Consider the following 26,081-nt stretch of genomic DNA (forward strand, 5'->3'; position numbering starts at 1 on the left):
TTACATTTCAGTTGTCTTTAAGAAAAGTATGTCTAGAAAATACCTAGATAATATATATCTGCTTTCAGAATTCTTGCATATTTTACTTATGTAAGAGGAAGCTGGAGCGCTAATGCCTGTCCTTATCTAACATAGAAATACATCTTTGAGAATAGCTGTCTTGTAACATGGAGGAGCATGGAACTTCACAGGCCAGGATTTTGTGGGTTGAACAAAACAGGAGAAGCTTCTGTGCACTTCTCGATTTGCTGGGGAGGTGCAGTGCTGGGTACCTGATCAGTTACTGCTACGGAACTGCCAAAATGAATTCTGTTTTGACTGTGCTGTATTGATTTATGCTACTCTGTATCTGAGCAGTGATGCCTTGCTGGTTACAGCATAATGTAGTTTGAGGTACTGATGCATGTAGCTTCTGATTTTTATTACTTTCTAAACTGAAATCTAGAATATCATAGTAGTACTGGCTTTTAGTAGATATTTGTGTTTCCTCTATTCTGTTTTGTATGCATAAAGTTGCTTTTCTAAGTTTCAAAACCAAAATTAGGCCTTGCTAGATTATAAGAAATACTTGAAATGAAAAGACAATTTTTTAGTGTTTTGTATGTGCTTTTAGTAGATAAACTTGTACATATGAATTAAAAATGCTTAATGTTAGCATAGTAGGTGTGGGGTCTCCTAGTCACCTCATCTGGGTGCTGGTCTTGCTGGTGTGGCAGTTTTTGGAGTTCTGCATTTAATGATGGTAGGTAGCATCAAGAGTCAAGCATAAGAGCTTTAACTTGGCATAATAAGGCAGTACTGCCAAGAAATACAGGAATGCATGGAGATAAGCCATTCCTGTTATACACACAGAATCATGTAATGTTTGCTTCAAATAAAGCAAACTGTGGAGCCCCTGAAGTTATGATGAACAGATAAAAAGCAGACTATCTTGATATCGCTTTCTTTTGAAATTCTTTTCATAGGATTGAGATAACAATGTTGATGGAATACTAGGAGGAGAAATTTGCCCTTGCAAGACTTAGGCTTGAAATACCTGCTTCAAATGCCAGCTCAGTCCTCCTCCTCCTTTCTAGGAGACATTTATCACATTTAGTATAATGCTTGCATTTCATTAGAATTTATTTTGACTACGAGGCAAGGTTATGATCTAGATTTTTGAAGTTGGAGATGATACAAAAAATGATAGATATGTAGAACTGAAGTTGCGAGGACATAATCTTTATGGCTTTGAGTCTGTAGACAGCCAATGAAGCATGATGCTGAGATCAGCTGTTAATTCAGTGCTGGCATCTCAATAACAGGAAATTGTTGGTCTGTGTTTGCTCTACTTTGGGGAAGCAGTCTAAAAGCTTAGTAAGTAATCGTTCTTAATTATTTTTTATAAAACTTGAAGTCCTGATCTCTTACTAGTAAGTCACCATAGTAGTAATGTATATGGAGTAAGTATTCTGATGAGCCTAGCACAGTGCCTTCATTATGCACGTTTGTATTGGAACAAGATATTTTAACTAGTAAGTCTTCTCAAAGCTTATGTGACCATTATTGTGTTCTTAATAGTTTGGCCCAAATAGCTTTGTGTGTGCTGTTATGCTTTCTACCACTTTCAAAATTGTTGCACAAACTGACAGGATTTTGCTTTCTATGCAAAGAAAAATTTAAGTTTTGCTCACCCTCTCCTTTTTTTTCTTACAGGTAGAGCAAGTGAAACTACTAGATAGGTTCAGCACGAGCAATAAGTCACTGACGGGAACTCTATACCTTACAGCAACTCATCTATTATTCATAGATTCAAGCCAGAGAGAGACGTGGGTAAGGATAATAAATGCTTGTGGCTCAAAAGCATTGGTTCTCCAGATACATTTGTTCTTCCTCATCTAAGGTTGAACTTGTTTACTAAAATGTTCATGTAAGGTATAAGCTACTCCACATGCTCTCCTTGTTCATGGTATCGTAGTAAGTTAATGATTTGCAGGTTGTACTCTTGCATGACTCTACAGTTGAAATCGGGTAATGTTGGAAGTGTTTGCTTCTCTTCAAGCTGCTGTAATTTCTTCTATAGCCTTCACTTGTATTCCTGAGTGAATGTGTGGTGGTTTTCTTTAAATAACTGGCTTGAACTGCAATTCAGAGGTAGGAGTGGAAGACTGCTAGATAGTTCAAGCATCAGGTTTAAAATTTCTGCATTAATTTACTTTGTATTTAGATCCTGCCTAGGTTAAATGAGACAGCAAAATCCAAAGATCTAGGTTTTGGTGAAATATTGACGATCTCATGCCCTTTTTCTAGAGTGGTAAGCAGCTGTTTCTTCCCAAGTCTTTATCTCTGGAATAAAAGGATTCAGAAGGAGCTGCTGCTTCTTGGTCACCAGTACCAATGTTGTATAATCAAAGTTCACTAGTGCAGTAGTTTCCATCATTCTGCTCAGTGCCCAGGTGCCACGCGTGGACATCAAGTTCTGGCTTCCACTGTAGCCCAGATAACTGACTGAGTTAGTACCTTAAGTCTATCATCCTTCAGGATGAGTTCTCATTTCCCTGGGTGTGGTTAATTTTTTTCTGTAGATCTGTTTTTCTGGATTACGCCTAATCCTGTGTCCTGGTTATATGACTAGATGCCTCACATGCTTTCAAGAAAAGTTATTTTTCTGTGATTTGTTCTACGATGTGCAATTTTGTACAAACCAAACTGTTAGCCTTTCATACAAAATGGATTACTGGGGAGAACATGATTCAGAAGCATTACTTCTGTCTCCCTGTGCATTATGTTAAAGGGTTTTATTTTGGGGAAATTGAACCTATACTCCTGACTATTGCATTTCTGTAATGATAATGCAAGTACCAAGTATAATTATGGTAACGTCCCCGAGATAATAGTCTCTTTGTAAATGCATATTGAGCAGCATAACTTTCAGATGCCTGTCTAATTCTGATCAATATTTAAGAGGAGATGATTACTTCAGTGATTTAAGTGAAATTCCTTCAAGAACATCTTGTTCAGTTGAGGTAATGTATCTGTGGCTTTCTTCCCATGGTTGAATGGCAATTACTTTCCCATGTATTTTCCCAAATCTTGTGTAGATTTCCCACACAGATAAATCTGTGGAGGGCTTTTGTATATCCATTACTGTGACAGTCTTCTGTTAAAGTGGTTGAAAGGCATTTAGCTGAGAGACTGTCATGTCTACATAACGCGGTGGGTAATACAGGAGGTGTTTTTCTTCTCTCCTATTCATTCTAGAGATGTTAAATACTGGTATTCTAAAATCTTCAGCATCTTCTGTATCTCTTATGCTTTGAGTTGCTTTCCCTGACTTGCTTTATTTTCCTTGAAAATTCTGAAGTATGTTCCTATAGGACCTTAAAAAAAGAAGATACCTTGTTTGGACCCTGCCTAATTAGATGTAAGCTTGTCAGTTAGCAAAGTTATAGAAGAGGACTAAACAGCCACAGTGGAGTTTACTTCTTGCTTTTGCATTTAGAAGGATATTTACTGTTCCTTACAAACATTAAATAACACCTCAAAGTATGAGGGAAGAGAATAACTAAATTTTGCAAATTAGGCTATCCTGACCAAAATGCCATTCTTGGTTTTATTCTAAATTTATTTCTTTTTATTACTGATTGACAAAATTAGTCAAAAATCCATATCCAGCATTGCTTAATTTGTCTTTTATCTGCTCCTGTAAATACTATTCTGTTCTCATTTTTCATCAATGTGCTTACGCTGTGAGTTTTTGTATGCTACAGATACTACATCATCACATTGCTGCGGTGGAAAAACTTCCCTTGACTACTTCTGGCTGTCCCCTTGTCATCCAGTGCAAGAACTTCAGGATAGTTCATTTTGTTGTTCCCAGAGAGAGAGATTGTCATGACATCTATAACTCTTTGCTTCAGTTGTCAAGAACAGGTAATACTTCTAAGTGTACAAGAGTTGGCAGTATATGCCTGGATAACAAGTCGGGGGGGTGGGGGTGTTGTGTGCTAATGCATGACACTTAGAATTTTTTTTTTTTGAAGTCTTTATGTAGAAGTCTTTTAAATGGATTTGGTATGTAAAAAAAATTTAATGACTAAGTATTAATCTCTGTACAAATTGAGAAGATGTTACCTGGCTTTTGTAGGTCACTGATGTTCACTAACAGAATGAGATTCCTGTGTTTTCTGCATTTCTAGTGTTATCCTTAAAATTGTGAATATAAAATCGTATAGTCTCTCAATTGGTGTGTTCTGTAGATAAAATGTTACTAAGCAAATACTAAGTTGTTACTGATTTCATGCAGTTTCAAACAATCTGAAGTTTTGGTGTTAAAATAAGACTACCAATTCAGCTTTACAAGAGATTTTTGTCACCTAATATGGTCTTTTGCATTTTCTGTGTGTTTAGAACAATGTAAAATGTCATCACCTGTGATAAGTGAATAGTGTATTAAGAAAAACAAAATGTTTTGAAAGCTTTTTTGCTTTAAAGGAAATGTTAAAACTTACTGCTTTTGAAGGTCAATAGATGTAAATTTCTGTTCTTGCCTCTAAAAATTGTTTGTTCTTTTATCTCTTGTGAAGTCTTCTAATAATTCTGCCTTTTGCCTTGTTTAATTTCGTCAGTCTTCATTATGTGAGCTCTGCTTTACCCTCATGGCTTTAGAAATGTCCCTGCTGAAATAGGTCAAGCACACTTGAGAGCTCTCATAGCTTACCTTTTAACTAAGTAGCTATAATTGTGTCAGTTAACTGTATGATAGTTACTGAATAGATACTTGACACTCTTGAAATACTTATTTAGTCTTGCTTCTGTGAATCTTGAAGCCTGAAACTTTCTTTACCATTTGGGCAGTTTTGACACTTGTCAACTGAACTACCATTTTTGGGGACATTTCTGGGGACAACTCATTATATAGTCTTATTCTTTACCTTTTAGCAAAATATGAAGAACTATATGCCTTCTCCTATAATCCAAAACAAAATGAATCTGAGCAAGTCAAAGGTTGGCAGCTTATTGATCTAGCAGAAGAATATAAGAGAATGGGAGTGCCAAATAGTAACTGGCAGTTGTCTGATGCAAATCGTGATTATAAGGTAAGTGGTGTAATGGAAACATGTTTTGCTCTGCATCTTCTTCTGACTTATCCTCTGACTCTAGTCCTATGGAAAACAGTCTAATACTATGAAATCACTTGGCTTGTGGCATAAGGAAAAACTTACAGGTGGAGAGAGTTAACTCCTTAATCAGTGTGCAATCTTACAACTCTGTAACTGAAGTTTTTTTCAAGGCCTCATTGAGAGAATATGTGTGCATGGATGCATGTGTTCTTTGGGATTGTTTCTAGAGTATATGTACCTGTCTGAAGCCCAGCCCCAGCAATTCTGGGGGCTTTGTTATCTTCCCTAACTGAGAAGGATTCTATTTCAGCATTTGCAATGTTGGCTAAGGGAGAAAACAGCTGTGGTGGTGTAGCCGATTCCCAGATTAGATTTCATTTTACTTTGTAGTCTGCAGACACAAATAATGAGGAAAATAATTTCAGTATTTTATGTGAAACACATTCTTAGCATTTCTACTGAAGAGCAGCATTCTTGAGGTGAATGCTAGTATAACAGTGCTTTCCAGCAGTGCTTAGTTGTATAACTTGGTTAGTGATTTGTACTTACCTGTCCATGGCTTGTCTCCTCTTCTGAGCTATTTCTGTGTACATATAGAGGCATGTTAGTGTTTATCCTTTGTCTCTTATTTCACCAAACATATCTCAAATTGGATGCAATGAAACTAGTATAGGCTTTGTGCCTTGTACATAAAATTCCTTTTGTGTATCTGTGTATTTCAGATTTGTGAAACCTATCCTAAAGAACTTTATGTTCCCAGAACTGCAAGCAAGCCCATAATTGTTGGTAGCTCCAAGTTCAGAAGCAAAGGAAGATTCCCAGTGTTGTCATATTATCACAAAAATAAAGAGGTATAGTGTGTCTTCCTCTTAATGCAAATGTACTGAAAAGTATTTCTCAACACTTGGCAGTAGTTCAGGGTAGGTAAGGAGGTAAGTACAGTGACTTTTATGAGAATGGTATAACTCGTTATAACCTTAAATACAGCTGACATTAGTGGTGTCTTAACAGATGCTAAGCCACTCTAAAAGAAGTCCTTAAGTAATGTGTTGATAATCATTTCAATCTCTTAGTTTTCAGAAACTGGCCTTGAGGTTAATTGAAGAGAGCTTTCTCTCAAGTGAACTGTCTTCCTTGATATATCAAGAATAAAATCTGTTAGGTCAAAATGGGGGTTTAAAACAAAAAAACCCAAAACAACAAAACACCAAAAGAATAGAACTGGTTCTTGAAGGAGAAATTTGCAAGGTAAAAAAGAACTGGAGGATGAGAAGATTTTTCAGGGTTTGGTAGAGTGGTGTGTAGCAGTGTCTGTATGTCTTGGCTACAGGATATCTTTGAAGGGAGAGAAGGTTTGTCACCTTGCGGAGTTGAAGAATTTATGAAGGATGAGTGTTAAGCTACTAGATGCATTTGAACATAATTACTGTTTGGAAGATGCACCTGGTACCTTCCGAAATACAATATATCATTGAAAATTACACAGTGAAAATTAAATTAGATGATAACATGTTGTACTTGCAGTAGTAAAACCAACCATAATTAATTTCATACCAAAAGAGTAACTTGCTTTCCTAAAGTGTATTTTCTTCCAGCCTATATTTTTTTTTGGAATTTTTGTACTTGGGGAAAGTCCATTATGTAAACTGGTACCTTGCCCATGTAGATGAGTCTGAAAAAATGTTTGGATAAACATTTAAACTTAAATCGCAGTTACTGTGTTTTAAAGGTCTGCAAGTGATGTGCTTAAAAAGTTGGAACACCTAATCTTTTTTCAGTTTAGTGCTGTTATCTGCCGAATGAAGCAGTTTGTCTCAGCGTCTTTTTAGAATTATGCAAAGCATTTCAACTACAGGTATTAAACTGATGCTAAGTTGTTCTTTGTTTTCTATGGTAGGCTGCAATTTGCAGATGCAGTCAACCTCTCTCAGGTTTCAGTGCCAGGTGCCTGGAAGATGAACACATGTTGCAAGCCATCAGTAAAGCAAATCCTTCAAATCGCTACATGTATGTCATGGACACCAGGCCGAAGGTATGTACTTCAGGTTCTATAGACTAGTCTGTCTTCCTGAACATTAGAGTGCAGGGATATTCTGTGGTTCTGAAAAATTTGGAGTTAAATATGATTCCATCATGGGCAAAAGTATTTTTTTAAAGGTAAGATTAGGCCACTCTATTCAGGCATCTAATAACTTCCTTTCCTAAAGAAGTTGAACCCCTCTCAGGACTCAGCTAGTATTCACTGAATATGCTAGTGAACTCTGGGCAAGGTGCATTTAAAAATATACTTAAAACATAGTTAAGTGAATAGTTGAGTGGGACCTGAGTCACTGTGACTTTTTAGAATTCATGAAAAGGTGAGCTGTTTGGGTTTCTTTTAGAATGGGAGGGAATACTATGTTCTGTGGAAACTGCTATTGCTGTTTGTCTTAGCCAGGAAGGAGTAGGGGAAATTATGTTGTAGCATTCTGAGGTCATACTTCATCACTATGTAATTAAATTGAATTATGCTGCATTTTTGACCTGTGTTGGAATGTGTGGGGCAACTTTCACTTTTTAGACCATCTGCATTTAAATTGGTGTTCATTTCACTCAAATCTTTGAACACAGGAGCTGGAAATGTTAAAGAATTTTGCCAGACTGTGGGTGTGTCTAGGATTGCTTTATTAATAAAACTCACGAGTTGGGCCATCACCAAAGTGAGTTGCAGTGGCTGACAAAAAGCACCTTCTATATATGTGATTCTACATAACATTATGTAATGCAAAAGTCTTTGGTGTTTTCCCACGAACTCTCAGCTCTTAATTCTTCATCAATTTCAAAAGTCCATTATATTCCACAGCTTCAGCTGATTCTCATAGTTCTGTTCTGATTCTTCTTTTGAAGCCGCTGCTCACTGGTGCAGTCTTCAGTCATCATGGTTACTTACCTTCTTAAACAATCTCCATCATAATTCACCTTTAGACTTCTGAGAAACTCAGGATGTTCTATTTAACATATACTTAGTCTGTGTCTAACACTTAGTTGCCTAGCCTTTCTAAATTGCTTACTCGAAGTTAATCACTTATTTCTTATCTTTTGTTATGTCGAAAACTTAGTACCTAAGATTAACTTTTGTTAATTCAGCTTGACTGGGTTTTAAACCAGCCATGGTAAGGGCTCTATGGGCGATAAATGAGCAGTATTGGCGTTGGACTGTCAGTATTGTTCATTGAACGCATGTATCCTATTAATTTATAAGACAGTATCTATTTATTAATTATTCCTGCTATTATTCTCTACATACAATAATATCCTAATAAAATCTTCTAAAAGCTTGTTCCTTTTACAAATTCCCTCCTTTTGTTTCTTCATCGTATTCTTGTGATCTTTGTTATTTATAATTCCATGTTTCTCTTTCTATTTTCTGTATTAAAAAAGAACAACCAATACAACACTGAAATAAAAAAATCACACAGACTTTATGATTATAATCGTTAAAAGAGTAACAATTCTATTGGTACTGGCATCCTAATATTGTAATATAAACTTTGTCCACAAGGTGTCGCCCCAGGAAAAAATTACAGATCAGTACAGACAAGAAGTAAATGAATTAATACTTTACAACAGTCCGTTATGCTTCGGATTCTTTGCGGGCATGAGAATGATGGATCCAAGTCTGTTTTCAAGATACCTTCATAATATAAAAAGATGTTAGCAAAACAGTATAAGGCCCTTCCCATTTTGGTTCAAATCTGTCTTTCCTTTCAAAATTCTTAATGTAAACTTTGTCTCCTGGTTGGATGTCATGAACCTGAATCTCAGGGGTAATTCCCTGATACCAATAAGAGTGATTGCACATTTGAAAAAAAAAAAAAAAAAGAATTTTGCAATATAAAAGATACCGTGTAACCTGTTTATCTCCATCCAAAAGACGGGTTTTTGCTGGCATATACATACCTGGCACAGCAAGTATTCTTCCAAATTAAATTTTAGCTGGGGAAATCCCGATCAGCTGTCTTGGGGTATTCCTTATATCCCATAACACTAAATTTAAAACATCGGGCCACTTTAGGCCAGTGTGTTTACAAACCTTAATTAATTTTTCTTTTAAGTTTCTGTTCATTTGTTCTACTTGGCCAAATGATTTGGGGTGATGTGGAGTATGAAATTGACTAAAAATTCCTAAAGAATTATAAATTTAATTAAAATTGCAGCTGTGGAATGGTTTACTCAGAATTAATAACTTCAGGAACTCAGTATCTCAGAATTATTTCTTTCAGTAGAATTTTTACTACTGCTTTTGAATAATTTTTCCTAGTAGGAAAAGCTTCTACCCATCCTGTTAACTGATCAGCTATCACTAACATGTAAGAGTACCCCACTGTTTTTGGCATTTCAGTATAATTAATTTGAAGTTTTTGAAAAGGAAGGGTGGCTGGAGGTGGTCTTCTGCTGGGAACCTTATATCGTACAGAAGTATATTGTCTACAAAGTTTACATCCTTCACAGATTCTTTTGGCTGCTGCATAAATTCCTGGGGCAGCCCAGAGTCTTTGAATCCGGAGCGTTAAGCGCTCTGGCCCCCCTTGAGTTTTTTCGTGATGCCATCGCGTAATCAGTAATAAATACCTTTTTGGAAGAAGAAGTTTATTATTGAGCATCCATTGTCCCCCTTGTCGTTGGGCTCCAAGTCGGATCCACTGTTCTTTTTCTTCATCAGGGAGGTCTTCATATAACTTATATCTGGGAGTTTGGATGTCACCTCATGTTGTGGTAGTGATATGATAGACACAGCCTGTTGTGCTGCGGCTCTAGCTGCTTGGTCAGCTAAAGAATTTCCTTTCGAAATCGTATCTTGTCTCTGAGTATGTGCTTTTATATAGATGACAGAAATTTCAGAGGGTAGTTGTATTGTCTCTTAACAATTTTTTGATCCACTTTCCATGAGCGATAGTCTTCCCTGCTGATGTTAAGAAACCCCTTTTTTCCATAAAGGCCCGGTTCTATGACAGATACTAAAAGCCTATTTAGAGTCCATATAAACGTTAACTCTTGTTCCAGTTGCATATTTTGCAGATTCTGTAAGGGTGATTATTTCCGCTCCCTGTGCACCTAAAGGTGCAGGCAAAGGTCCCACCAACAGTACCTGTGTTTCTGTAGTCACTGCAAAACTGGTATATCTTTGACCTTCTTCATAATAGGAGGAGCTGTCTGTGAGGAAGTTCAAATCAGGGTTATCTAAAGGTTGATCTTGCAAATCATCTTGTGGTTTGCTGGTTTCACTTAATAGTTGAGTATAGTTATGATTATCCTGTTCTCCATTGGAGGGTAAAGGCAATAAAGTAATAGGGTTCAAACTGTTGCACCTTTCTAACTTCAAATTATCAGCTAATAACAGAATTATCTCGTATCGATGTGCCCTTTGAGGAGATACAGCTTTCTCTGCACATTGTTAAAACAAATATTTCTGCTTCATGGGGTGCGTAGATAGTGGATGCCCTAGAACAATTGTCCTGTTTTTTTTTTTTTTTTCTACTATTCCAGCTTCTGCTGCTATTGCTCTAATGCAAAAAGGAGTTCCTTTAGTTACTGGGTCTAATGTAGAAGAAAAATAGGCAATAGGTCTTTCATGTGGTCCTAAAGTTTGTACTAGCACGCTTTTTGTAGTTCCTTTGTTTTCACCACAATATACTTTAAAAGGTTTTGAGTAATCAGGAAGTCCCAAAGCAGGGGCAGACAAAAGAGCTGCTTTTAGAGTATTAAAAAGCTTTCTCTCTCTCAGTACTCTTAAGTAATTGGTTCTACTTCCTCATTTCAGGTGGCCTCATGCAAAGGTCTGGCTATTTCACTAAACCATGGGATCCAAGCGCAACAGAACCCTACTTGTCCCAAAAATCTTACCTAGACCAATAACTAAAAAATAGTTATCTCCTGAATTGCCTTAATTCTTTCAGGATCCACCTCTCATCTTCCTGGCTTTAATATAAATCCAAGATATTTTACTTGCTGTTTGCAAAACTGTAATTTGGACAGAGATGCACAGTGTCCTTCTTTAACAAGTCGGATGCATAAATATTCAGTATCTCTAACACACAATCATCCTTAGTTTTACTTGCCAGTAACAAATTATCAACATATTGTATCAAAACAGATTTACTTGGAAAAACCAAATCTTGTAAATCATTTTTCAAAATTTGAGAAAATATTGTTGGGGAGCTAGTGAATCCTTGTGGAAACCTAGCCCAGGTTGTTTTCCTTGCCAGGTAAAGATTAACTGGCTTTCTTCTGCAATCGGGATGCTAGAGAAAGCTCCTGTGAGATCAAGCACTGTAAAATACTGTGCCCAAACTGGAATCTGTGTTAAAATCAGGCTAGGATTCGGTACCAAAGGATGTGGAGCAATCACATGCTCATTCAGAGCTCGTAAATCTTGGACAAATCTATGTTCGGGATCTCTGTCGTATGTTTACTAACTGGTAAGATCGGAGTATTGTAAGGACTACAATATTCCTTCAAAATTCGCTTTTCTAAAAAAAGCACAATTTGTTTTCCAGTACTGGGAATGGCCTCATTAATAGTTGGATATTGTCAAATTGAAGGAGGGGTCCCTCCTTTTGTTTTTATCACAATTGGCTCAGGTGATTTTAACAATCCCACTTCATCTCCTGATGTACTCCAAAGTTCTCTGGGAATCGCAGCCAATTCAAGTGGTATATTATTTAAAGCATTTTGTCTTTTGATCTCTGAGTTGAATTATCTCAGAACCCATTACAATCAAGTCGATGCCTGTTGGAGCCAAATTCCTGAAAAAGGTCTCGTCCCAACAGGGGAATTGGGAGAGATCACAAATCTTCCCCAAACTAATTTCTTATTTAAGATTACAGGTAAAGGGGTAGACAAGTATTATATCTCTTCCCCTACCACTCCCTGTATTATTATTGTTTCATCTGAAATCTGGGGAATATCAAAAATCAATAAAGATACAGTTGCCCCTGTATCTACTAAAAAATTAATATAAATACCGTTTACCTTTGCAGAAATCTGACTGCGCTCATCTACCTTGATTCCAATGGGCTCCATTTATCTTTTAGTTCCTAGAGAAGATGAGTATCTTTTTTTACTGCGAATGAGGCTGAGGGGGTCTGGCAGGTGAAGATCCTCCTTGTGTAGACATGGGTCTCAGTGGGCACTCTCTCTGCATGTGGACCAAATTTCCACAGGAGAAGCACTCTAGAAAATTAGCATATTGAGAAACAGGAGGAACTCTGCCTTGCACCCCTCTTTCCCCATAATCTGCCTCGGGGAAAATCCCTGACCTCTTCCTCTCGGGTTATAGGTTTGGGTCATTGCTGCAGCCAACAACCTGATTTCTCTCTCTTTCTCTTTTTGCTCTCACTTTCTCTCAAGTTTTAACCTTTCTTCTTGCTGCTTTTGCTTTTCTTCATCTCTCTTGTCAAAAACAAAAGCAGCAATGCTTAAAATTTTAGTTAATATTTTACCTTGCCAGCCTAGCATGTGTTTCTTATAAATATTTATGTCTAGAGCAGATTGATCTACAAAACCACTAATAGCTAATGGCTCTTGGAAATTGTCACGGGTCATACCCCCATACTTCAGTAAAGTAGCCTTCAGTTAGCCCCAGTAACTGCTTGGGTGCTCATCTGGTCTTTGCCTACATTCCAAAACTTTTGTCCAGTTAGTTACTTTCTCACCTGGTTGTTGGACTGCTTCTATTAGTTGTTGGATAGCAGCCCGATAAGCTCTTGTTCCTTCAGTAGTTGTTAAATTCCAGTCTGGATCTTGCTCAGGCCAGGGATTTAATCCTTGGCCTCCCTAAGCAATCTCTTTCTGAAAAATCTTTTCCCTTTCCTCTGCTTGAAATAGTTCTTGTAACAAAGTTCTCATATTATTCCAATTAGGGATGTAATCAGTGACAAATCCCAATAACAATTGAGCACATTTTTCAGCATCATCTTGTAACCGGGGCATTTTTGCCTGCCAAGCTTCTAAATCACCTTGCTTCCAAGGTTCATGTCTCATGACTACAGTTACTGGAGAGACTTCAGTGGGTGCACCAGGACCCATCTAGGGTTTGGGATGTAATCCAAACGCGTTGGATACATGCCAACACTCCTAGAAGGGAATTCAGTTCCCTCAGCTTCAGGAGCTGAGGGAAGTAAACTCCCTTTAGTTTTTATCAAAGAGGTTTTCTTTCTTTGTTGAGCCCAATTATACCAGATATACCAATAATCAATATCTTGACTTCCAGAGTCTTCCAAAATTACTCTTAAAAAGTTTTGCTTATGGAGTTTAAATGTTCCTTTTGGAGGCCATATATCCATTGGCCCTCCTACTCTATTTCTTGTCAGGAATGGCCATTCCTCTTGGCACAACATTATCAGTTTTCTCTTCTGTAATGATTGTGCCAAAGGTATATTTTTTTTCCAGTTCTCTAAAACCTCAGCAAGGGGTATCCCCCTTTCAAAGCTTGGTGCTGTCCCCATCTTCTATACTTTTTTTTTTCTCTATCTCTTTTTGTAAATTTAAACACAAGAGTTTCCCAGTATAATTCTACTTGGAATTACCCCTGCCCAAGTCTATTAGGTGAACTCACCTGGTATTTCTTTGCCAGCAATTCGAGTGTGGGTAATGGGTTTGTCCAGACAAATACCTGGCTCTTCCTCTCTTGTGTCCTAGAGTCCCATCTGGGTTGCCAATTTCTGCTAAAGAATTTTGCCAGACTGTGGGTGTGTCTAGGATTGCTTTATTAATAAAACTCACGAGTTGGGCCATCACCAAAGTGAGTTGCAGTGGCTGACAAAAAGCACCTTCTATATATGTGATTCTACATAACATTATGTAATGCAAAAGTCTTTGGTGTTTTCCCACGAACTCTCAGCTCTTAATTCTTCATCAATTTCAAAAGTCCATTATATTCCACAGCTTCAGCTGATTCTCATAGTTCTGTTCTGATTCTTCTTTTGAAGCCGCTGCTCACTGGTGCAGTCTTCAGTCATCATGGTTACTTACCTTCTTAAACAATCTCCATCATAATTCACCTTTAGACTTCTGAGAAACTCAGAATGTTCTATTTAACATATACTTAGTCTGTGTCTAACACTTAGTTGCCTAGCCTTTCTAAATTGCTTACTCGAAGTTAATCACTTATTTCTTATCTTTTGTTATGTCGAAAACTTAGTACCTAAGATTAACTTTTGTTAATTCAGCTTGACTGGGTTTTAAACCAGCCATGGTAAGGGCTCTATGGGCGATAAATGAGCAGTATTGGCGTTGGACTGTCAGTATTGTTCATTGAACGCATGTATCCTATTAATTAAACTTATAAGAAAATATCTATTTATTGTTCCTACTATTATTTTTTACATACAATATCCTAATAAGTCTTCTGAAAGCTTGTTCCTTTTACAGAAAACAAGGATGTAAAGTGAAAAATTTACACTGCAGGATCTGTACTTATTTTCAGCAGGGTTCAGCAGTAGGTTGGTCTGACAGACTGGAACTGAGTCAACTGTGGGTTTTTATAGTTGTAATTTTTGTAGCTGCAACAATTTATTAGCTGCTTACCCCCAAAATTGACATTTTTAGGATGCCTGGAAAGTGCATGTGTGGTTAAGTCTGGGCCTTACTCTTTCCTTTTTAGCTTAATGGCTTTGTAGTGTCTTTGCTCAGAAATATTTGGAAATAAGTAAAGCCTTGTTGGTGGGAATGTGGAGGATAATAGGAAATTATTAAATTAGTAAATGCATTACTTGGATGTGTCAACTCTAAATAAGTTGCTTCTGTGTACCATGCCTTTCTTATGCTTGAATGCTTTTAGGCTGGTTTGCCACAAGCTGTTAACTTGTTAAGATCTGTTTATAGTATGTACTCTTCTGTGGTTTTTCCCAGTGTATTCCATTGAAATTGCATGACTTATTTCTCAGTTTGAGATTTTTATTTCAAGTACTCATTTTTCAGTATTCTTATTTTGCTTTTTTAAGCTTAATGCAATGGCAAACAGAGCTGCTGGGAAGGGCTATGAGAATGAAGACAACTACTCTAACATTAGGTTCCAATTTGTTGGCATTGAAAATATTCATGTAATGAGATCCAGCTTACAAAAACTTCTGGAAGGTATGTTCTATCTGTACTATAATACTGTATGTGAAAATAGGATATTTTTCTGAAGTATTTAATAATAGCTTACACAAACTGTATTGGTATTTCTATATTCCAGCTCTACATTTAGTATTAGCTTTCTGAGCTCTGTGGTAATGAGTTACTTTAAACTTTTACCTTTAAACTGAAAACCCAATGAATGGAGTTGTTTTGAAGAAAATTAACTGAGTGGCATGTATGTCTTGAGTGAACTCGATTAGTATGTCAGTGGCTTGTGGGAAAGACTCTTGTGTTTTCCAAGTATACATGCATATATACACACATGTGTAACAAATGCACAAAACAGTGTGTGTCTGTACATACATTTTCATATATAGAATACTGATTCTTCAAGGAGCATTTAGTTTCACAGAGTTCACAGTTAGCATATGGTCTGTGCAAAACTTGAGCTCTTTGGTCTGGCAAGCCACTTCTGTGCTTGTAGGTACATCTTAAAGTGTTTGTAGAGGGTGGGGCAGGGGGAAAAATGAATCACTTCACCATACCACTGCCTGCTACATGGTGGTGAAAATGGGAGAGGCAGATGTCTGTTAAACAATTATGTTAATAGTTTGTTCAGGTAAACAACTGAAAACAAATTTAAGACACTTTGTGGAGTATTAATACTGAGATTAGAGTACAGTGCCAGAAGTCAGGCTTTCACACCTGACAAACAATACATATGTATGTAAGTGCTTGCCTGGTAGAATTATGCAAATATTTCCAGTCATGGAGAAGGCTTACACTTGTATGGAAGCCTATTTTGATGAAGATATTCTGGCTACATTGGTCAAGAAATCTTACAGACTAGTGATGTAGTCTTACTTCAGGCACTCTGTATGGAATACTACTGAGTTTTGATAATACATATTTTTGTGGTTTTTCCTGCACATACTTTATTGAGTTGAAAGATGAGCAGCGTGAGCCTGAACTTCAGTTTTTAAGTTTGGGATAATCCCTCTCTCATTTGCTAATATCTTCTTCAGTTCCAGAAAACTAGCTAATAAATCTTGACTTTTTTTTTTGAGGCCTGCTCCTGTGTAATAATGTCTGATGCAGAAGTGTGAGCATCACACAGTTAAACTTCACAGACTTCATATTCCTTCCAATTGACTTAACATCCTACCAACAGTACTCAAAAAAAAATCTTTCTATAGCTTTCATTAAGGATGGAATATGTTTTAGGTTTTTCCTTGTATGTAGGATTGGTTTATTTGAAGTTGATTTAAACAAAATCATGAGTAATGTCTATAGCTGTTCTCCAGATTAGGTTTTGGGGTAAATGAACATAGTTGCTCTACCTCTGTTTAGTCTCTGTAATTCACTAGTGTTTTGCTGAATGTCAGTCTAGAAGTAGAAGCATCTTTAGGAGTAGGAAGAACCCTTAAAATTTAGGGAGGTATGCAATAACTTACTTTTCAGACCCCTGTAAAAATGTACCATCAGTGGGGTGATCAGGAACAAAACACTATGAAAATGGCTCATAGCTTAAAATGAGGAAAATGCCATTGAACTTCTGTCTACCAGCTTCCCCTAGACATGCTGAACTGAATGTTCTCAAATCAGGACTGTGATACCAATGACCCTATTCTTTCAAGAGCCATTGTAACCGACTGTCCTCAGTTTTATTTATAGCAAACAACTGTGATTCATTCTTCAGCATGTGTTCTGCTCCTAGGCTCTTGGTTTATCTTCCTGATTTTCCTTCAGTCTAACGATTCCATTTGCAAGCAGAATGTAAGACATAATCCTGCCTAATACCCTTTTTTAATGGGACTACACCATGGAGCATCCTAGGGGCATTTACAGTCTATTCTTCATCTTGGCTTTAGTTGCTTTTTAAATACCTTGCATGCAGTGAAACAAGACTTTCTAGAATAGTTTTCTCCAGTGTGGACATGACTGCTCCCCTGATGGGCAGACTGCATATCTGTACAATACTAATGGAGGACTCTTCACATAGGCTAAATCTGTGGCTGTGGTATTAAAGTCCTGTTCTTACCTATTCAAAAATATGCTATTACATGTCAGAAAAGATTGAACTCTAAGCAGAAAGGTTTTGCGTGTGTCAAGAAACAGCATTTCTGCAGGAAATATTTGAGAAGAGGCTCAATAATAGCTGCTGTGGTCTGCTGCCTGTATTTTGATGATGGAAGTGTGTTAACTAAGGTGGTTTTTGTAGTTTACGTGGAGTGTCTATATGGGGGATGGGGTTGTTTTGGTTTCATTTATTAAAAACAGCCTCTGCCCCCAACCTACTGTTCTTCAGTCACCTCTAGTCAAGAGATTCTAGTCACCTCTTAGACTGCTGCTGGAGGCATTGGTAGTAGTGTGTATAAGGATAATCAAGCAATAGAACATTGAGATTTTGGGGCTCATATGCATGCAAGGCATGCATTTCTATGGTGGGATCCATGTAGTCAAAATTATACTGAATGGTAGTTACTGTGAAGTAGCTAAACATTTTAGTGGTACCATAAATCATCTTTGACCCTTTTAGGGACCATAAGGGACTCAAAATAGTGGGGTTTTTCTGGCATATAAGTGTCAAAACAGTGTCAATGCAATTTCTTTATTTCGTCACTAAGTAGTGTAAAAATGTCTGTGTTGATTCACAGAAATGGAAAGTAATTCTTTGGGCTTAACATATGTGTTCTTGTCTCTGCCTTGGTTTATAAAAATACAGAAATCTAGCTAGAAGGGAGAAATACTAGTGATGAAATATTTCTACCAAGCTGAAAATTCTGATCAAAAGCAGATTTTGACAGCGGTATCTGGGTGAAAACAAACCGAGGGCTGGAAGCCTGTTCATTTTCTAGCTGAAAGCTTGTGCTTTAAACCATAAGCTACAGAATGTAGGGGTAAGCAGCCATGAATAGTGCCTCTAGACATTGCCTTGTCCGTCCAATCCCTTCCCTGCAGATGTTTGAATTTCTAGATATCTGTAAATATTTTTAGTTTCTTTTCTTTACCATAGAGTGGCAGACCTGTTCATGTGCTGTTGTGGTTGAACAGGTGTATGGAACCACTGGTGTAGAGAGAGTGTGAGCTAGCTGAAAGTATCCAGTTGTTCTCAGCTGATTTCTTCCATGTGCTAGACCTTTCTGAAGCAGAACTCTTGCCTAACAATGCTATCTCTCTCAAAGACCAGAGAAAACTAGCACAGTTTTTGCTTCTTCTACTGATATTTACAGACTAACCTTTAAAACTAGGTGTTGTTTCCAGGAGTTTCTTCTTGTGTTGTTACCTCATTGTGCTACAGTTTGCTGGATCTTTTTCTATATGACGAAGATCTATAGGCTTTAGAAAAGGTGCTGTGAAAGTTATTTGGAAGCCTGTCTTTGTTAAAGCATTCAGCAGCAACTGGCATGACTCTTCCTGAGCAGTGGGGAGTATACTAAAACTTCTATGGCTGAAAGCTGAGAAACATGTAGTGCAGATACAGGAAAGGTCTGCGAGGCAGTAGTTTGAGTTTATAGCCTTTGTTACATCAGAGGGCATGGCTGAACATGAAACTGTGTCACAGAATGACTTAGCGAATTTTGTTCTCCACTTCCCTACTGACTCACTTCCTCCCATAGTCAGAAATAAAGATTATTTTCCAGCTGCTGTATGAATATCCCCACTTATAGCTTTTGGTTACATGGCTACAATGTTTTCATTTGGTGCCCACTAGTTTAGAATCGTGGAATCATTTAGTTCAGAAAAGACCTTTAAGATCATCAAGTCCACCCATTAAGCTTGGTAGAAAAGTAGGCTTCTGCTGTGGCAGGGACATGTAATTTTTGTAGATCCCAACTTCAGGTATCTTCTCTTAGAATCACACATAGCTGAAACTATATTAGCCAGCAAATATTTATTTTCCTATTGCCAGAAGCTTGTCATGTGTGGACAATAATGTAGCTGAGTTGCTACTCAAAATCATACAAGAACCAGGTTATCTGTCTCATTTGTGAGTTGGTAGGTGTCTGTGTGAGAAACTTTCAGTCTACCTCTACACCCCTTGCTCCTACACTGCAAGGAATCTTTCCTTTAACTTGAGTTCTTCCCTGCCCTCTTAGTTGGCATTGTTCCAGGATCAAAGTATACTAGGGAAGAATAGTAGAGATCAGTCAGAATTGTAGTATGTCAAGTCTGGAGGTAGACAGTTTTGATGGCTTTCAGTTCATCACCATGTCCTTGTACTGCACTCACTTTATTCTCTTAAGTGAAGTGGAGAAGGTGATGAAACTCTTGGCAGTCTGACTACTCTGAACTGTGTATGTTGTCTCTGGATGCAGCTACTTCCTACTAGTAGTTGTAATTTTTAAGTATTTCTGATAAGCTTTTAGCATTTGCGTTGCTGTCCTTGGAAAGGCTCCCTATTGGGGATAACAGCCAGCATATTTACTCTGAACGTTATTTTGTCAACGACACAAAGATCTCCCTCTTGTCACTTATGATTACCGTAGTTCTAGAGAGTTCAATTTTGGATGGAGAACACTTTGTAGTACCCCTTTCTTAACCATTTGAGTAGTGGTTTCCTGAAAGATTTCTAATCAACTTACAACATAGGGCATTAGAAATAATATACCGTTATTCTCCTTACTCCATTGCAGGGTATAGGTAGCTGCAGCTGTTTAAGACTTTTTCACTTTTGGTTTCTTTCAGTCAGTGGCACAAAGGGTTTGTCTGTCAATGACTTCTTGTCTGGTTTGGAGAATTCTGGATGGCTGCGTCACATCAAAGCTGTGTTGGATGCTGCTGTCTTCTTAGTCAAGGTAACTTGCATGCTGCTTCTTTATTTGGGAAGTTGACTTGCTACCAGGCAAAATGATACTTAATATTACATCATGTGTAAAATTCTGCAACTGACCTTTTTGGAGGTAGATGCTTAGTGTATACAGATACATCTGATATGCTCGTTTAAGTATTACATGTTTATTTATGACTAGGCATGTTAAATGTGCCAGCTAATGTTTGGGGATTTTTTTTTTTTAAAATGCTGTTTGGTCACCTTACTGGGAGATGAAGGGTCTCTTATGCTCCCTGGTTCTTTTAGGTATTTATGAAAGGTGTAACCAGTTTGGAGGTAGATGGAGCAAACTATTTACTGTACCCTGAAGAACAGAACTACTGGGGCACTAATTGCAGAGAAGCCAAACTGGCTATGCTGACTTCACTGGCAAGGAAATGGGACTCTGAAGAATTCAGAGGAACAGTTGCCTTTGCCAGGCATCTATGAAACCAAGGCCTTGACCTGAATGGGGCTGGGTGAAGAAAAAAAACTGGATCTTTGTTTTTGTTAGGTGAAATAACAAGAAGTTAATTTCAGTTAAAAGTGGATGATTCTCCTGAAGATGACCCTCAAATATTTGGACTCGCTGAAGTTGTTAAACATTTCCTAGTCCTTAACTTTTGTGTAGTATAATGATGAACAAGTGGGTATCTTTAATGGTGCATTTGTGTTGGTTTATTTTTTTTTAACCTGTTTGGTCTGTAATGTGTAGTCTAATACTTTCTTAGTATACATTGCAAGAGGTTTTTATAAGTTTAGTTTTATAAGGGATAGAAAGAGAACTGGGAACTGCTGTAGGTGTTTTTATTACCTTGTGCATAGGTAAGTGAAACTTTCTCTTTGTAAGGAATTTTCTGTACTTCCATGGAGAGAAATTCCTAGCTTTCTGATAGTATCAAATCCTTTCATCACAACAAACACTTTTCTGGCTTTGTTAAAATTAAATGGTCTGTGCTTTGAGTTTGGGATAAATGCAGATTTTGTATTTATTAAATTTTGACTTCTGTCTGGAACAGAACATTCACTGAAACAACTGTGTTTTGCAGGCAATAGCGGTGGAGAGTGCAAGTGTGTTAGTGCACTGCTCAGATGGCTGGGATAGGACTTCCCAAGTCTGTTCTCTTGGAGCTCTCTTACTAGATTCCTATTACAGAACAATCAGAGGATTCATGGTAAGCAAGCTGTGGCATCCTTGAGTGGTTCCTTGGTAAACAAAGGATATAAAATGTTTGAGTGTGAGTGACCAGTGTAGACATACTGATACTTGCTTTTTGCAGTTACAAATACAAGATTTGCAGTATACTGACATGTCTTTCTATTAGAAATACTTTGCTACTGAGAATAACTATTTATTTAAAAATCTAAACAACTGAAATGCATATAGCAGATGGTTTTAGGTACCCTGCAGAAATGTTGCAATGATTGCCTTTTGCATGCAAAAAAGTTCCTTACCTAGGAAATATAAGGATTCCAACGTGCTTATGTGAGATAAATGTACAAAATTATAGCAGCTCTGTGCTTTTATCACTTGCCCCAAAATCAACATTATTAAAATCTAAAAATGGCAACTCCCCCAGTGACAGAGACCTGAAGATATTTAAGCAATCTAAATATCTTCATCTTTCTATAGAGAGGAAGAAGAATTTCAGTATGATTATTTCAAACTTTAGAGTAGGAAAATCAACAGTGTTCTGCAGTGGCAATACAAGGTGCTATGGAACTCCTGAAAGGTAGTATGTAAAACTGGTTCCATGTATTGCTTAGAACTAACTGCCACAAATCTTACAAGCAACAAAAGTGAAATTGAGGAGGAATTTCAAGAGGATTCATTTCTTATGAATAGGGAGAATGTTGTAATCTTCAGGGAAGTAATTTAATCTTACTGGTGGCTTTAGTCCTCACTGTCAATTGACTTTATGGGAAGCTTCTGTAATGAGCAGGCCGTCCTTTGTTCCTTCTGGTGCTTGATACTATGACGGAAGTGATAAAACAAGCACGTGTTGATATTAACAGACTTATTGTTATAAAATGTTACAAAGATTATATTGTGTGGTTTTATGTAAACTATGATAGCAGGAATGCAATACTGAAATTTTTCCTATACTTTGCAATTTTTTGCAAGTTGGTTGATAAACTACTTGTCAAGTCATACAACATTAGTACACTTAAAGTGAGCCTGCCTTAACAACAGTTACCTGATTGTCAACTTGCTAAACTTTACTAGTTTTAGAAATGTGCTTTGAGAGTCTCTTGTGAAAGACTTCCAAGAAAATAAAGGAACTACAGTGACAAATAGTTTCTCCTACTATAGTTTCACTGACTCCTATTTAAAATACAATATATCGATAACATGTGGGGTTAATGCTATAGATGTAAGATTGAGTAACGCTTTTACGTGAGACTTTTTTTTTACCTTCTAGGTCTTGATAGAGAAAGACTGGATCTCTTTTGGGCACAAGTTCTCTGACAGGTAGTTCGCTCTTCCAATACAGTAAAATGTATATAGTGAACTGAACTAAGTATTCTTAAAAACAAAAGACAACTTGTGGATATTAAACTACTGCAGTGTTGCTAGAAATTTTGCAATGAGTAAGCAATGCACAAAGTGCGTTGTCTACTGAAAATAGCTATTTACTTAAATACCTATTGTATAATTGATTTATAGTATAGACGTAAATTTCTAGTGCTACTGGTGCCTCACTCAGATGCTGATAACTGCAGCTAGGTCTGCACATAAGCATAGACAGTGCAAAACCGATCTAAAGCTATGTCCCAGCTATTTAGGCAATATAAAACACTTAATTTTGATATCTTTAAAAATTAGTTTACATTTATGTTTACTTCTACTGATGAAGTCACACCTACCTTTAGAAATCCTGTATGTTAAGAGTTCTGTTTTTTTCCCTTGGTCTGCCTATCATCAGTTATGGCAATAGCCTTGCTGCTATTTACTGCTTATTAATTTGCTTTTAGCTGGTATACACCAAATGTTGACTATGGAAGTAATAGACACAAAGGAACTTAACTCTCTTATGTTGCTCTTATGTACTGAATGTAGATGTGTGATAACTTAAAGTCAGAAAAATAGGTTAAATATAGACTTATTTCTATTCAGAAAATGCCCCAGTTCTCAGGTGCTTAATCTCCAAACCAAAGCTAGAGTCAAATTAATGTGCTGTCATTTAAAACAAGTGCAACTAAGACTTTTTTGATTTCTAACTTAAACTGGTTTCAGTCTGTTCATGGAATCTTTTTCAGGTGTTGCCAGTTGGATGGTGATCCAAAAGAGATCTCACCAGTGTTCACCCAGTTTTTAGAAAGTGTGTGGAATCTGACTGAGCAGTTTCCACAAGCCTTTGAGTACAATGAAGCTTTCCTCCTCCAGATCCATGAACACGTCCATTCATGCCAGTTTGGTAACTTCCTTGGAAACTGCCAAAAAGAGCGAGAAGAACTAAAGTAAGCAGGCGCTGTAATATGTCTTGTTTATTCTGGCAGAATAAGAACTCCTGTGAATCTTCTTCATTTTAGGCTCTGAATAAAAGTAGAGACACGATTGGTAGTACTGAAATTGATGTTGAATTGCATCAGGGAAAGTAGTGCTTGTTGTGCTTTTGCGCGCTTGAAGATAGTCTTTCTAATTCTGGGAGAAATGCTCATTCTTCACAGAGAAGGTTAAGGTTTCTTTCTCCCTCTTCTCCCCACCCAAACTAGGTAAGCTTAAGTTTGGAAGTATCACTTCATTCTCTTCCCCAACCTATTTTTAGGTAACCTTAAAATTCTTGCTCATTACTGTCAGTTAGAAGTATTAATAGGATGTCTGCCAATGTTTTCAGTTGGAAAACTGCTGTAAAGTTTTTGTCAGTTCATCTTTGTCTCAAACTGTATTTTAAAAGCATTTATTGCAACTAGGCAAAACTTGCACAGCATAAGTAGTAGTACTTCTAAAACTGACAAATTTTATCCAACATTAGCATATATCAGGAAGAAGTTGATTTTACTAAAAGCTTTTAATTCAAAATTTATAAGTATTTCTGGTAACTTTTTTAAAAAGTTAGGATCGATTTACTAGGAGTTGAACAGCTCTGTTTTTTGCTTGCAGTCAGTGTCCTGACCTTGATCTCTTCTTGCTTTAAGATTAAAAGAGAAGACATATTCCTTGTGGCCATTCCTTCTGGATGAACAAAAGAGATATCAGAATCCTTTGTATAATCCAGACTTTTCTCCAGAACTAACTCTTTTGGAGCCTAATACAGTATCATTCAATTTTAAGTAAGTTTAAATTATATACAGTATCTCTTCAATTTTGTATTTATTCTGTGTAGTTAAAACTGTCTGCTTCGTGCAGGTTTTGGAGAAATATGTACCATCAGTTTGATCGAAGTATGCATCCCAGGCAATCTGTGTTCAATCTTATAATGAACATGAGTGAACAAAATAAACAACTGGAGCAAGACATTAAAGAACTGGAAGCTGTAAGTATTACAAAATAAGTGTATGTACTTGTGACTTTTCTTCGAATTCACATTTATAGTCTGTAATAATGCTGCTAGCTTTCACACGAATGTCACTACTGTATGGCCTAGCACTTATTCTGTGTAATGTTGACTTTCACTTTCACTGTATGCTTCTATGCTGAATGCCAGACTATGCAGTCAATGTTTTGCTCTTAGGCACAACTTATTTTGCTTTACTGATGAACTGTATTATGTAAAAGTGCTCCTACTATCAAAGCATTACTGATGATGGCTTAATGTAGGTTAAATTTTTGTGAAACTTATCTTGGATAACAAGGTACCCATCATAGCTACAGCTGTGTTGCTAAACTAAGGAGACTGAAAATGTTTTATTTCCATTATAGCTACTAAAATGGAGGCAGTAAGTATTGTCCTTTTTTTAACTTCATATGCAGGTGCATGCTGTTGTAAGTCACCATAATTATGGGGCATGTACACTGTAATGCATATGTGAAGACAGGGCTAAATACAGAGATCAGATTTCTATAAATTACTTCTAAGAGCTACAGTAAACAGCCAGGAAAGACTGAACAGTGTATCTCATTTTATTCTAGTATGACTTAATCAGTGGCTTTTAATTGGTACTTCATTATAGTCAGTTAAGATGCTGAAACTTCAGAATAATACTTTCTAAGAAACACAAAAGTTTTCTAATTACCAGTTTTACTTCTTTGTGTGGCTAGAAATGGTAATACAACTGTGTGTTATGTTGGGGGGGAAGAACAGCTTTTCTAGGAGGAAAGACTTTACTAAACTGATCCCACTGTTTAATCTTAAAATGTTTCAAATCATAATTTTGTATAACTGAAACAGCAAGATGAGAACCCAGGATGATGAAGCAAGCTGAAGAATAAGCAAGACATAAAGTGAAGTCTTGGTTTTGAATATTCTAGAACCTTGTTCCAAGGTGTTAAGTTCACCTGAGCCCACATTTCTCACTCGAGTGATGACAAGATGTAGTTATTTGAAATCTTGATGTAGACTTTCCTACTGTTTCTGTTGTCTTGAAAAAGTTGATGTCAAGAGACACCAAAGTCTTCTGGGTTCAGTCTCAGTTCTAATAGAGCATAAATACATCAACAAAAAAATTAGTTCAGTTGATTAGTTCAAGCTTCCAGTTACTGGGTGATATTGTTTAAATTAAAACAAACAAACCCAACCCTTAGTCCAGATCTTCCCTCTTCTCTTGCTCAGTGCTTGCAGGATAGGTCCTTTCCTCCAGTCCTGCTTTCTAGTTGACACCTTTTAGTGTATTCCTGCATTTGAACAAACTGTATTGGTGTTTTTCAGATCTAAAGGAAAAGTCTTAGAAAGGACATAAGGGCTTAGGTGTGAAACTGCTCTTTGTCTTTGAGACTTGTGGTCTGCTGTAAGCTCACTGCTTGCTAATAGTACCGAGGCCTGTCTTCCTCTGCCTGTACTCCAGAAAGTATTGCCATCTTGATAGCAAACAAACAAGGGGCAAGCCTGAAGAACCTCTCTTCTATGGACACTGACAAGCAGCCTTTCTACCTTCTGCTCAGCTTCAAATTTTAAGCATACAGT

General features: G+C 37.0%; 1 protein-coding gene across 2 annotated transcripts in view; it reads left to right on the forward strand.

The window, feature by feature from the left end:
• Positions 1-26,081, forward strand: part of LOC141939719 (phosphatidylinositol-3,5-bisphosphate 3-phosphatase MTMR6) — a 35,041-nt gene that overhangs the window by 2,972 nt on the left and 5,988 nt on the right. The window contains exons 2-13 of one of the 2 annotated variants that reach the window (XM_074860013.1): positions 1,696-1,812; positions 3,750-3,912; positions 4,921-5,078; positions 5,825-5,953; positions 7,000-7,134; positions 15,086-15,218; positions 19,893-20,002; positions 21,066-21,191; positions 22,440-22,489; positions 23,278-23,478; positions 24,157-24,291; positions 24,368-24,494. In XM_074860013.1, coding sequence (XP_074716114.1) covers positions 1,696-1,812; positions 3,750-3,912; positions 4,921-5,078; positions 5,825-5,953; positions 7,000-7,134; positions 15,086-15,218; positions 19,893-20,002; positions 21,066-21,191; positions 22,440-22,489; positions 23,278-23,478; positions 24,157-24,291; positions 24,368-24,494 — 1,584 coding nt within the window. Of the gene's footprint in view, positions 1-1,695; positions 1,813-2,928; positions 3,006-3,749; positions 3,913-4,920; positions 5,079-5,824; positions 5,954-6,999; positions 7,135-15,085; positions 15,219-19,892; positions 20,003-21,065; positions 21,192-22,439; positions 22,490-23,277; positions 23,479-24,156; positions 24,292-24,367; positions 24,495-26,081 lie in introns of those variants that run through there. The other variant, XM_074860014.1, reaches the window with a different exon arrangement.

Source organism: Strix uralensis, chromosome 2 (genome assembly GCF_047716275.1).
Source record: "Strix uralensis isolate ZFMK-TIS-50842 chromosome 2, bStrUra1, whole genome shotgun sequence".
Classification (NCBI taxonomy): Eukaryota; Metazoa; Chordata; class Aves; order Strigiformes; family Strigidae; genus Strix; species Strix uralensis.